Genomic DNA, 14,947 nt, shown 5'->3' on the forward strand with positions numbered 1-14,947 from the left:
TTTCTTTATTATTGATGAAAGTATCCCGTGAATAGATGGTATAGAAGGCTGGCCTGAAATTCAGAAAACGGAACTGATAAATTGCTTAAAATTGAGATGCAAATATCCCGAGAAGAGCTTGAAAGTTCTTTATTACGCCTTTTTTCGTTGAAATACTCCTGCAATAATTGTAAAGTAGTGTTTGCTTGGAGATAAGTCACTGAAACTCTTTCTTGGGGGGTGGGGGTGGGTAAAATTCTGATGTTATGGATTCAAGGGCTGGTCAGTAGAGAATGTATGTACGAGTTAATGGTAAACATTTTGTTGTAGCGATCCCTTGTAATCATTAAGCATAATTATAAAATGAATCTGTATAGTATTCCACAAATTTGACGCCACCTTGTTTAATAACACAAAGACCAATACACGCAGGCTGCGATACCTGGAATATCAAGCCATGCTGAACGACTTTTATTCAAAGTAAACGAAACGGCAGCTCTGAAATTTAAACTGAAAGTACAATACATTTGCTATTATGACATATCATGTAGAGTACGAGTTATGTACATAAAGCATCCGAAGTCTGCAAGATTAAAAGTTAGTTCACGACATATATTTTCACGAAAGAGGCAAAGTGTGGTAATTGCAATATTTCGATTCCATTCTTCCCTACATGGGCTCGTCCCATACGAACTCGTGCTCTACGTGTTACTAATTTTATATTGTCAACACGTCTGATATATTCAGATTTGTGCAGAACATTTTCCGTGGGATGTGATTTTACCTCCTACATCCCGATGTTCTAATCAAAGCTAATGCATTAGCTATAATTTAGATGCACCAGGACTAGTCTACTTTTTGATGGGTAGTGATGTGAAAAAACATGCGAAAACACGGATTCATTATCACAGATTTTTTCCAGTTTGTTTGGATGTGAATTGAAAGAGACCTCTGGACTGGTCAAAACGTACGATTTTGCATATTCATCGTACTCAAAAGCGCTGGCTTGAAATCGAGAAATATTGCAAATTTCCTTTAGCTGAGAATGCTGCTTTCTATTAAATAAAGCAGTGTTCATCACTGGTGAAAACCATCTGAAAAAATCTTGATTTCAGGCTACAATAGCCCGATATAAGTCATTTTTGCCAACTGGCATCGAAGAACCTTTTCTTTACACATTGATCATTGCAATCTGTATATATTAACTGTATCATGCATGAGTTCCAAATACCTGATTGGTGCAATGACTTGAGTGATCCCTTATTCATTCTGTACTTGATTTGCACTGCCCTAAACAGGCTAGAAGAATGAAATTACCCCGAGTGAAGTAACTGAAATGACTTCCATGTACAGTGTGATGTTGCATTCTCAGAAAGAATTATCCATAACTACCATTTCTCAAGATAGAAGGAACGCTCTTCTAGGGTGCAATCTGATACCCTACTTGTTTTTTTATAAGTCATTTGCGACAAGTGCAATTATCATTATCTGACTAGAATTGCTCAATTGCGAATAAGCTGCATTACGAATGGTTCTTGCACCCTGTACACGTGGAGCTTTGAATAGACGCTCAGTGAAGCTCCGTCTTACTACACTTGTAGAACTGACAAAACTGTCTCGGTCAGTCCAAGTTTCGTTTCGATACATTCATAAGTGTGCAGACCTCTCATGTTGCATCGTCTATTTAAAAATGTAATTGTCTAACTGATACCCACAAAAGAATTAAAGTATCAAGTTATTAAAACGCGAAAGGATCGGTATTTTTCTCGAATACTTGCCACTGAAGATTTCGAATTGTACAATCAGTAAAAGCAATTAAAGTAGCGCTCCTGGGTATGCTCGAGAACTATATAGACCAGGAGAAATACGTTTGTCATCGGGTGTCGAGTGCATTTCAAAGGGCATCTGTTTTCTTCTCCAGTGCCTCGGCTCTTGTATGTATTAGCGATGAAGCTTTATCATTTTGTTCGTTAGTCGACACATTAGCTGAAAATCTATAGTATAAATTCCTTTCTATCGTCATCGAAGCAGCACAGAAATATCAGTCGAACGGGGTTCGTAAGGAACTTTCGAAGAAATGTAATTTAAATTAGACCACATATCAAACATAGTTTACAATGCAAAAATCACAAAATTTATTTTAATTTTCAGCAGTCAAGTATACTATCAGGACAACGAAAAAGCCATATTATGTAAAAGGTAAGGAGGGAGGAGCTAGTTCTAACCTCTACGACTGCAAATTGTTGCAGGTCGGTTCCTACAACCGGTAGATTCTCGTTATGTCCCACAAATTATATGTACAGCGAGTTCGTTGGTAAGTATGTTGTCGTACCCACCACACGTTTGCTATTCGAGTAAGTAGAGACATGTTCCAGAACATAACATGGTCACTTGATATTTCTTGCCGAAGGCAAATGCTCCTCTGAATTACGGGAATTCGCTACTTTAATAATAGCTTTCATTGTGACATTTTCAAATAGCTCAGTGCTATTAATATCTAGATCTTTATCCTCTGGTACATGATTTTATCTAATTTTTACAATTTTTATTGATAGACGCAAACTGTACAGAATGTCTTTACTTTTGCCTAAGTGACCTGAATCCTCTAAAAGCAAAGCATTTCATAGGCTTTATAAATAGACGCTTTCGCAGGTGATAAGAATGATGCTATTAAGACTTGAATGATGTCACTGTTGGCTTAACTTCTCGTTGGCTGATGGGGTTTGAACGTTTCTAGAACAATTCTGTAAGTTCCATTGTTCTAGGCAACATGAATAAGCCAATTTGATGCAAAATGAGTAGTGGATATTCTGTCACATAGGGTTTGTTACGAAATAGTCGCAGTAGAGCATGTATATATAGAGAATTGAGCAATCCGTTTCATTTCGATTTTAGTCATTCACATTTCTTGTCTTCCTGTTGGAGATCTACATACGGGTTGTGTTTTACTTGCATATTATTCGAGAGGAAACAGATTTGTTTGAACTGTTCACTGGAAATGGAAAGTGCTCATTATTTGGACCACAGTAATATTCTGGCACTGCTATACACTACTGGATGGGATTCTGGCCAAAGCCATCTTGACAACCTCACGGTTCTTGGAGAACCGGTACATTTCCGGTTTTGAAATTTATAGTGAACTTTTCAATTAAGACTTTCATGTGCCTCTATAAGGATTAGTTTGGATTCACCTTATAATACTGCAAGTTCCTCTCACAATTTGTATGTATAACCTTAATAATTGCTTAGTTTTTATAAACTCGTTGGTGTTGGATTTTCTTCTTTTCCTTGACTCATGACCATTGTCGTATTTTTCAATAACGTTACTAAAATGGGAATATCCGTCCATTCCATAGACGGATTAACACTCTGATACTAGAATGGGAATATCCGTCCATTCCATAGACGGATTAACGCTCCGATTCCATGTTCTGCCATTGTATTGTGGACACGTTTTATTTTGGGTATATTTAGTAATTTATAGACCACTGATATATTCTTCGTATTGTAGCTAGGCACACCCGTACTCCCACGGTCTGTAAGGAGAATTAACTGGACTGTATTTATTTATTTTACAGAAATAACTAAGAAGACGACCAAAAGAACACCAGGTAAGTTTTTGGAATAAAAATTCATTGATAAAATAAATGCGAGTTTACTTTCCATTTCGTCAAGTACCTTGTGAGAGACTGTTTAGATTACCTTTTGATGAAGCCAGATTGGCATTATTAATGACGGAACTTGACAAAAGATGGATTAATGTATATAATCCTTTGACAATTGTCCTCCAGCTTCAAATGACTGCCTTCAATGTCGTGTAACCCCGCTCCCCAAATAATTGCTCGAGTGAGCGGGAGACGGGGTCAGAGAGGGCTGAAAAAGTCATATAGACAGACTGAAGAGTGTATGAAACAATGAACGTCTAGTAGAACAAAAGCTGGGCTACCATAAGTAACAGTTAAAGAAAATCGATGGAAAATTTCTGGAATATAATTGGATAATGTAGGGAGATGAGGGTGTACGCTACACTTCCATTTGATTGAACTTCCATAAATAAATAGGTTAATTCCTTGTAAAGAAAAACTTCCGGAAATGATTTTCGTAACCCTTCTATTTTACGGATGTGGTATGTTTAAGTTCCTCCTCTGAAAGATTTCCTTATTATTGGTGACTGTATCCCGTGGAGATGTGGTTTTGAAAGCTGGCCTGAAATTCAGAAAACATGGGACTGATAAATTGCTCTAAATTGAGATGCAAATATTCAACGGCCAGAAAAGTGCTTGAAATAGTCAGCTTAGATAATCCTGCAATATTGGCGAACTGGTCTTTGCTGAGAGTTAAATGTATTGGCGATTTGTACTGAACTTCAATTTTGCATCTGGTCTGATTTTACCTTCTCCATCCTGTGTAGCAAATACCTATATGAAGAAAAATACTATACACGATTAGGTAAGGCAGTGGGTAAAATTATTGAATGCTTTGTAAATGGTCTGTGCCAGTACCCCATCTGTCCCTCACATACGTTATTTATTGATCTAAATGTTTAAATAAAATCTATTACCTTTGATGTAATTTAAGATGCACCATGACCAGCAAGCTTTTGTTGGGCAGTGATCGTGTGAAAACACTAATTCACAATTTTTGATTTTTTTTTCTTCCAATTATTTGTTCGGAGAGGAATTGGCTAGATGGGAATCTAACGACTTCTATTGGACTAGTCAAATACCAACGTTCTGCTTATATTACGCAATATCAGGAGGTTGAAATCGAGAAATATTTCAGTTTTCCTTTTGCTGAAAATGTTTTTTTCTGTTAATTAGAAAGCGGCTTTTATCACTAGTTAGCAAATCTCATGGAAAAATATTAACGAGTTTAATTCAGACTACAATATACCGATATAAAATCTTTGCTAACTTGCTTCTACGAACCTTTTCTTAGCATATCGATATTTGGTATCTGTAACAAGTTGTGACTGTGTCCAGGACGGGGGCCATACATCTGATTGGTTGAATGACTCGGGTCGTGTCTTATGCTGTACCAGGTTTGCACTGTCCTACACAGGCTAGATGCAGCATAAGTTTGCAACATGGAATAGGACACATTGGTTAGGAAATTGCGAGTATCATATCAGGAGGCTATGTAATTGTGAAAACTACCCAGAGGACCACAATATGGGGAATCCGAATGAAATTTCTCTTAGTGATGTAAACTGAAACGAGATTTGCAAGGCTAGTGCAAGGAGGTTGCATTCTCAAAACGAAATCTTGCTCGGAATAAATACGATACAAATTTGGCATAAATACCATGTTATTTTCAGATTAGTTTCTGTCACGGAGAGAGGAGCAAGCTCTTCCAGGTTAAAATCCGATTTCCCAGTTTCTTGGTAACTGCGTCGTCCCTGCGAAATCTTTCTGCAAATGTTACCTGACCATTGCTCATTAGTGGATTCGGCTTGCAAACAAAACATAAGCGAAGTCTCGCGCACATGCGAGCAAGCTTCATTACGAATGGTTCTTGCACCCTGTACACGTGGAGCTTTGAACAGACGCTCAGTGAAGCTCCGTCTTACTACACTTGTAGAACTGACAAAACTGTCTCGGTCAGTCCAAGTTTCGTTTCGATACATTCATAAGTGTGCAGACCTCTCATGTTGCATCGTCTATTTAAAAATGTAATTGTCTAACTGATACCCACAAAAGAATTAAAGTATCAAGTTATTAAAACGCGAAAGGATCGGTATTTTTCTCGAATACTTGCCACTGAAGATTTCGAATTGTACAATCAGTAAAAGCAATTAAAGTAGCGCTCCTGGGTATGCTCGAGAACTATATAGACCAGGAGAAGTACGTTTGTCATCGGGTGTCGAGTGCATTTCAAAGGGCATCTGTTTTCTTCTCCAGTGCCTCGGCTCTTGTATGTATTAGCGATGAAGCTTTATCATTTTGTTCGTTAGTCGACACATTAGCTGAAAATCTATAGTATAAAATCCTTTCTATCGTCATCGAAGCAGCACAGAAATATCAGTCGAACGGGGTTCGTAAGGAACTTTCGAAGAAATGTAATTTAAATTAGACCACATACCAAACATAGTTTACAATGATAAAAATCACAAATTTATTTTAATTTTCAGCAGTCAAGTATACTACCAGGACAACGAAAAAGCCATATTATGTAAAAGGTAAGGAGGGAGGAGCTAGTTCTAACCTCTACGACTGCAAATTGTTGCAGGTCGGTTCCTACAACCGGTAGATTCTCATTATGTCCCACAAATTATATGTACAGCGAGTTCGTTGGTAAGTGTTGTCGTACCAACCACACGTTTACTATTCGAGTAAGTAGAAACATGTTCCAGAACATAACATGGTCACTTGATATTTCTTGCCGAAGGCAAATGTTCCTCTGAATTACGAGAATTCGCTACTTTAATAATAGCTTTCATTGTGACATTTTCAAATAGCTCAGTGCTATTAATATCTAGATCTTTATCCTCTGGTACATGATTTTATCTAATTTTTACAATTTTTATTGATAGACGCAAACTATACAGAATGTCTTTACTTTTGCCTAAGTGACCTGAATCCTTTAAAAGCAAAGCATTTCATAGGCTTTATAAATAGACGCTTTCGCAGGTGATAAGAATGATGCTATTAAGACTTGAATGATGTCACTGTTGGCTTAATTTCTCGTTGGCTGATAGGGTTTGGACGTTTCTAGAAGAATTCTGGAAGTTCCATTGTTCTAGGCAAAATGAATAAGCCAATTTGATGCAAAATGAGTAGTGGATATTCTGTCACATAGGTTTTTTTACGAAATAGTCGCAGTAGAGCATGTATATATAGAGAAATGAGCAATCCGTTTCATTTCGACTTTAGTCATTCACATTTCTTGTCTTCCTGTTGGAGATCTACATACGGGTTGTGTTTTACTTGCATATTATTCGAGAGGAAACAGATTTGTTTGAACTGTTCACTGGAAATGGAAAGTGCTCATTATTTGGACCACAGTAATATTCTGGCACTGCTATACACTACTGGATGGGATTCTGGCCAAAGCCATCTTGACAACCTCACGGTTCTTGGAGAACCGGTACATTTCCGGTTTTGAAATTTATAGTGAACTTTTCAATTAAGACTTTCATGTGCCTCTATAAGGATTAGTTTGGATTCACCTTATAATACTGCAAGTTCCTCTCACAATTTGTATGTATAACCTTAATAATTGCTTAGTTTTTATAAACTCGTTGGTGTTGGATTTTCTTCTTTTCCTTGACTCATGACCATTGTCGTATTTTTCAATAACGTTACTAAAATGGGAATATCCGTCCATTCCATAGACGGATTAACACTCTGATACTAGAATGGGAATATCCGTCCGTTCCATAGACGGATTAACGCTCCGATTCCATGTTCTGCCATTGTATTGTGGACACGTTTTATTTTGGGTATATTTAGTAATTTATAGCCCACCGATATATTCTTCGTATTGTAGCTAGGCACACCCGTACTCCCACGGTCTGTAAGGAGAATTAACTGGACTGTATTTATTTATTTTACAGAAATAACTAAGAAGACGACCAAAAGAACACCAGGTAAGTTTTTGGAATAAAAATTCATTGATAAAATAAATGCGAGTTTACTTTCCATTTCGTCAAGTACCTTGTGAGAGACTGTTTAGATTACCTTTTGATGAAGCCAGATTGGCATTATTAATGACGGAACTTGACAAAAGATGGATTAATGTATATAATCCTTTGACAATTGTCCTCCAGCTTCAAATGACTGCCTTCAATGTCGTGTAACCCCGCTCCCCAAATAATTGCTCGAGTGAGCGGGAGACGGGGTCAGAGAGGGCTGAAAAAGTCATATAGACAGACTGAAGAGTGTATGAAACAATGAACGTCTAGTAGAACAAAAGCTGGGCTACCATAAGTAACAGTTAAAGAAAATCGATGGAAAATTTCTGGAATATAATTGGATAATGTAGGGAGATGAGGGTGTACGCTACACTTCCATTTGATTGAACTTCCATAAATAAATAGGTTAATTCCTTGTAAAGAAAAACTTCCGGAAATGATTTTCGTAACCCTTCTATTTTACGGATGTGGTATGTTTAAGTTCCTCCTCTGAAAGATTTCCTTATTATTGGTGACTGTATCCCGTGGAGATGTGGTTTTGAAAGCTGGCCTGAAATTCAGAAAACATGGGACTGATAAATTGCTCTAAATTGAGATGCAAATATTCAACGGCCAGAAAAGTGCTTGAAATAGTCAGCTTAGATAATCCTGCAATATTGGCGAACTGGTCTTTGCTGAGAGTTAAATGTATTGGCGATTTGTACTGAACTTCAATTTTGCATCTGGTCTGATTTTACCTTCTCCATCCTGTGTAGCAAATACCTATATGAAGAAAAATACTATACACGATTAGGTAAGGCAGTGGGTAAAATTATTGAATGCTTTGTAAATGGTCTGTGCCAGTACCCCATCTGTCCCTCACATACGTTATTTATTGATCTAAATGTTTAAATAAAATCTATTACCTTTGATGTAATTTAAGATGCACCATGACCAGCAAGCTTTTGTTGGGCAGTGATCGTGTGAAAACACTAATTCACAATTTTTGATTTTTTTTTCTTCCAATTATTTGTTCGGAGAGGAATTGGCTAGATGGGAATCTAACGACTTCTATTGGACTAGTCAAATACCAACGTTCTGCTTATATTACGCAATATCAGGAGGTTGAAATCGAGAAATATTTCAGTTTTCCTTTTGCTGAAAATGTTTTTTTCTGTTAATTAGAAAGCGGCTTTTATCACTAGTTAGCAAATCTCATGGAAAAATATTAACGAGTTTAATTCAGACTACAATATACCGATATAAAATCTTTGCTAACTTGCTTCTACGAACCTTTTCTTAGCATATCGATATTTGGTATCTGTAACAAGTTGTGACTGTGTCCAGGACGGGGGCCATACATCTGATTGGTTGAATGACTCGGGTCGTGTCTTATGCTGTACCAGGTTTGCACTGTCCTACACAGGCTAGATGCAGCATAAGTTTGCAACATGGAATAGGACACATTGGTTAGGAAATTGCGAGTATCATATCAGGAGGCTATGTAATTGTGAAAACTACCCAGAGGACCACAATATGGGGAATCCGAATGAAATTTCTCTTAGTGATGTAAACTGAAACGAGATTTGCAAGGCTAGTGCAAGGAGGTTCCATTCTCAAAACGAAATCTTGCTCGGAATAAATACGATACAAATTTGGCATAAATACCATGTTATTTTCAGATTAGTTTCTGTCACGGAGAGAGGAGCAAGCTCTTCCAGGTTAAAATCCGATTTCCCAGTTTCTTGGTAACTGCGTCGTCCCTGCGAAATCTTTCTGCAAATGTTACCTGACCATTGCTCATTAGTGGATTCGGCTTGCAAACAAAACATAAGCGAAGTCTCGCGCACATGCGAGCAAGCTTCATTACGAATGGTTCTTGCACCCTGTACACGTGGAGCTTTGAACAGACGCTCAGTGAAGCTCCGTCTTACTACACTTGTAGAACTGACAAAACTGTCTCGGTCAGTCCAAGTTTCGTTTCGATACATTCATAAGTGTGCAGACCTCTCATGTTGCATCGTCTATTTAAAAATGTAATTGTCTAACTGATACCCACAAAAGAATTAAAGTATCAAGTTATTAAAACGCGAAAGGATCGGTATTTTTCTCGAATACTTGCCACTGAAGATTTCGAATTGTACAATCAGTAAAAGCAATTAAAGTAGCGCTCCTGGGTATGCTCGAGAACTATATAGACCAGGAGAAGTACGTTTGTCATCGGGTGTCGAGTGCATTTCAAAGGGCATCTGTTTTCTTCTCCAGTGCCTCGGCTCTTGTATGTATTAGCGATGAAGCTTTATCATTTTGTTCGTTAGTCGACACATTAGCTGAAAATCTATAGTATAAAATCCTTTCTATCGTCATCGAAGCAGCACAGAAATATCAGTCGAACGGGGTTCGTAAGGAACTTTCGAAGAAATGTAATTTAAATTAGACCACATACCAAACATAGTTTACAATGATAAAAATCACAAATTTATTTTAATTTTCAGCAGTCAAGTATACTACCAGGACAACGAAAAAGCCATATTATGTAAAAGGTAAGGAGGGAGGAGCTAGTTCTAACCTCTACGACTGCAAATTGTTGCAGGTCGGTTCCTACAACCGGTAGATTCTCATTATGTCCCACAAATTATATGTACAGCGAGTTCGTTGGTAAGTGTTGTCGTACCAACCACACGTTTACTATTCGAGTAAGTAGAAACATGTTCCAGAACATAACATGGTCACTTGATATTTCTTGCCGAAGGCAAATGTTCCTCTGAATTACGAGAATTCGCTACTTTAATAATAGCTTTCATTGTGACATTTTCAAATAGCTCAGTGCTATTAATATCTAGATCTTTATCCTCTGGTACATGATTTTATCTAATTTTTACAATTTTTATTGATAGACGCAAACTATACAGAATGTCTTTACTTTTGCCTAAGTGACCTGAATCCTTTAAAAGCAAAGCATTTCATAGGCTTTATAAATAGACGCTTTCGCAGGTGATAAGAATGATGCTATTAAGACTTGAATGATGTCACTGTTGGCTTAATTTCTCGTTGGCTGATAGGGTTTGGACGTTTCTAGAAGAATTCTGGAAGTTCCATTGTTCTAGGCAAAATGAATAAGCCAATTTGATGCAAAATGAGTAGTGGATATTCTGTCACATAGGTTTTTTTACGAAATAGTCGCAGTAGAGCATGTATATATAGAGAAATGAGCAATCCGTTTCATTTCGACTTTAGTCATTCACATTTCTTGTCTTCCTGTTGGAGATCTACATACGGGTTGTGTTTTACTTGCATATTATTCGAGAGGAAACAGATTTGTTTGAACTGTTCACTGGAAATGGAAAGTGCTCATTATTTGGACCACAGTAATATTCTGGCACTGCTATACACTACTGGATGGGATTCTGGCCAAAGCCATCTTGACAACCTCACGGTTCTTGGAGAACCGGTACATTTCCGGTTTTGAAATTTATAGTGAACTTTTCAATTAAGACTTTCATGTGCCTCTATAAGGATTAGTTTGGATTCACCTTATAATACTGCAAGTTCCTCTCACAATTTGTATGTATAACCTTAATAATTGCTTAGTTTTTATAAACTCGTTGGTGTTGGATTTTCTTCTTTTCCTTGACTCATGACCATTGTCGTATTTTTCAATAACGTTACTAAAATGGGAATATCCGTCCATTCCATAGACGGATTAACACTCTGATACTAGAATGGGAATATCCGTCCATTCCATAGACGGATTAACGCTCCGATTCCATGTTCTGCCATTGTATTGTGGACACGTTTTATTTTGGGTATATTTAGTAATTTATAGACCACTGATATATTCTTCGTATTGTAGCTAGGCACACCCGTACTCCCACGGTCTGTAAGGAGAATTAACTGGACTGTATTTATTTATTTTACAGAAATAACTAAGAAGACGACCAAAAGAACACCAGGTAAGTTTTTGGAATAAAAATTCATTGATAAAATAAATGCGAGTTTACTTTCCATTTCGTCAAGTACCTTGTGAGAGACTGTTTAGATTACCTTTTGATGAAGCCAGATTGGCATTATTAATGACGGAACTTGACAAAAGATGGATTAATGTATATAATCCTTTGACAATTGTCCTCCAGCTTCAAATGACTGCCTTCAATGTCGTGTAACCCCGCTCCCCAAATAATTGCTCGAGTGAGCGGGAGACGGGGTCAGAGAGGGCTGAAAAAGTCATATAGACAGACTGAAGAGTGTATGAAACAATGAACGTCTAGTAGAACAAAAGCTGGGCTACCATAAGTAACAGTTAAAGAAAATCGATGGAAAATTTCTGGAATATAATTGGATAATGTAGGGAGATGAGGGTGTACGCTACACTTCCATTTGATTGAACTTCCATAAATAAATAGGTTAATTCCTTGTAAAGAAAAACTTCCGGAAATGATTTTCGTAACCCTTCTATTTTACGGATGTGGTATGTTTAAGTTCCTCCTCTGAAAGATTTCCTTATTATTGGTGACTGTATCCCGTGGAGATGTGGTTTTGAAAGCTGGCCTGAAATTCAGAAAACATGGGACTGATAAATTGCTCTAAATTGAGATGCAAATATTCAACGGCCAGAAAAGTGCTTGAAATAGTCAGCTTAGATAATCCTGCAATATTGGCGAACTGGTCTTTGCTGAGAGTTAAATGTATTGGCGATTTGTACTGAACTTCAATTTTGCATCTGGTCTGATTTTACCTTCTCCATCCTGTGTAGCAAATACCTATATGAAGAAAAATACTATACACGATTAGGTAAGGCAGTGGGTAAAATTATTGAATGCTTTGTAAATGGTCTGTGCCAGTACCCCATCTGTCCCTCACATACGTTATTTATTGATCTAAATGTTTAAATAAAATCTATTACCTTTGATGTAATTTAAGATGCACCATGACCAGCAAGCTTTTGTTGGGCAGTGATCGTGTGAAAACACTAATTCACAATTTTTGATTTTTTTTTCTTCCAATTATTTGTTCGGAGAGGAATTGGCTAGATGGGAATCTAACGACTTCTATTGGACTAGTCAAATACCAACGTTCTGCTTATATTACGCAATATCAGGAGGTTGAAATCGAGAAATATTTCAGTTTTCCTTTTGCTGAAAATGTTTTTTTCTGTTAATTAGAAAGCGGCTTTTATCACTAGTTAGCAAATCTCATGGAAAAATATTAACGAGTTTAATTCAGACTACAATATACCGATATAAAATCTTTGCTAACTTGCTTCTACGAACCTTTTCTTAGCATATCGATATTTGGTATCTGTAACAAGTTGTGACTGTGTCCAGGACGGGGGCCATACATCTGATTGGTTGAATGACTCGGGTCGTGTCTTATACTGTACCAGGTTTGCACTGTCCTACACAGGCTAGATGCAGCATAAGTTTGCAACATGGAATAGGACACATTGGTTAGGAAATTGCGAGTATCATATCAGGAGGCTATGTAATTGTGAAAACTACCCAGAGGACCACAATATGGGGAATCCGAATGAAATTTCTCTTAGTGATGTAAACTGAAACGAGATTTGCAAGGCTAGTGCAAGGAGGTTGCATTCTCAAAACGAAATCTTGCTCGGAATAAATACGATACAAATTTGGCATAAATACCATGTTATTTTCAGATTAGTTTCTGTCACGGAGAGAGGAGCAAGCTCTTCCAGGTTAAAATCCGATTTCCCAGTTTCTTGGTAACTGCGTCGTCCCTGCGAAATCTTTCTGCAAATGTTACCTGACCATTGCTCATTAGTGGATTCGGCTTGCAAACAAAACATAAGCGAAGTCTCGCGCACATGCGAGCAAGCTTCATTACGAATGGTTCTTGCACCCTGTACACGTGGAGCTTTGAACAGACGCTCAGTGAAGCTCCGTCTTACTACACTTGTAGAACTGACAAAACTGTCTCGGTCAGTCCAAGTTTCGTTTCGATACATTCATAAGTGTGCAGACCTCTCATGTTGCATCGTCTATTTAAAAATGTAATTGTCTAACTGATACCCACAAAAGAATTAAAGTATCAAGTTATTAAAACGCGAAAGGATCGGTATTTTTCTCGAATACTTGCCACTGAAGATTTCGAATTGTACAATCAGTAAAAGCAATTAAAGTAGCGCTCCTGGGTATGCTCGAGAACTATATAGACCAGGAGAAGTACGTTTGTCATCGGGTGTCGAGTGCATTTCAAAGGGCATCTGTTTTCTTCTCCAGTGCCTCGGCTCTTGTATGTATTAGCGATGAAGCTTTATCATTTTGTTCGTTAGTCGACACATTAGCTGAAAATCTATAGTATAAAATCCTTTCTATCGTCATCGAAGCAGCACAGAAATATCAGTCGAACGGGGTTCGTAAGGAACTTTCGAAGAAATGTAATTTAAATTAGACCACATACCAAACATAGTTTACAATGCAAAAATCACAAATTTATTTTAATTTTCAGCAGTCAAGTATACTACCAGGACAACGAAAAAGCCATATTATGTAAAAGGTAAGGAGGGAGGAGCTAGTTCTAACCTCTACGACTGCAAATTGTTGCAGGTCGGTTCCTACAACCGGTAGATTCTCATTATGTCCCACAAATTATATGTACAGCGAGTTCGTTGGTAAGTATGTTGTCGTACCAACCACACGTTTACTATTCGAGTAAGTAGAAACATGTTCCAGAACATAACATGGTCACTTGATATTTCTTGCCGAAGGCAAATGTTCCTCTGAATTACGAGAATTCGCTACTTTAATAATAGCTTTCATTGTGACATTTTCAAATAGCTCAGTGCTATTAATATCTAGATCTTTATCCTCTGGTACATGATTTTATCTAATTTTTACAATTTTTATTGATAGACGCAAACTGTACAGAATGTCTTTACTTTTGCCTAAGTGACCTGAATCCTTTAAAAGCAAAGCATTTCATAGGCTTTATAAATAGACGCTTTCGCAGGTGATAAGAATGATGCTATTAAGACTTGAATGATGTCACTGTTGGCTTAATTTCTCGTTGGCTGATAGGGTTTGGACGTTTCTAGAAGAATTCTGGAAGTTCCATTGTTCTAGGCAAAATGAATAAGCCAATTTGATGCAAAATGAGTAGTGGATATTCTGTCACATAGGGTTTTTTACGAAATAGTCGCAGTAGAGCATGTATATATAGAGAAATGAGCAATCCGTTTCATTTCGACTTTTGTCATTCACATTTCTTGTCTTCCTGTTGGAGATCTACATACGGGTTGTGTTTTACTTGCATATTATTCGAGAGGAAACAGATTTGTTTGAACTGTTCACTGGAAATGGAAAGTGCTCATTATTTGGACCACAGTAATATTCT

The 14,947-nt window shown here is 37.3% G+C and overlaps 1 protein-coding gene across 1 annotated transcript in view; it reads left to right on the plus strand.

The window, feature by feature from the left end:
* LOC149800555 (uncharacterized) overlaps positions 1-9,022 on the plus strand; it is a 30,015-nt gene extending 20,993 nt beyond the window's left edge. The window contains exons 7-11 of the mRNA XM_089954435.1: positions 2,131-2,178; positions 3,558-3,590; positions 6,110-6,157; positions 7,535-7,567; positions 8,895-9,022. Coding sequence (XP_089810561.1) covers positions 2,131-2,178; positions 3,558-3,590; positions 6,110-6,157; positions 7,535-7,567; positions 8,895-9,022 — 290 coding nt within the window. The remainder of the gene's footprint in view (positions 1-2,130; positions 2,179-3,557; positions 3,591-6,109; positions 6,158-7,534; positions 7,568-8,894) is intronic.
* Positions 9,023-14,947: the final 5,925 nt, after the last annotated feature.

Source organism: Sinohyriopsis cumingii, chromosome 4, assembly GCF_028554795.1.
Source record: "Sinohyriopsis cumingii isolate HCF-2022 chromosome 4, ASM2855479v2, whole genome shotgun sequence".
Taxonomy (NCBI): domain Eukaryota; kingdom Metazoa; phylum Mollusca; class Bivalvia; order Unionida; family Unionidae; genus Sinohyriopsis; species Sinohyriopsis cumingii.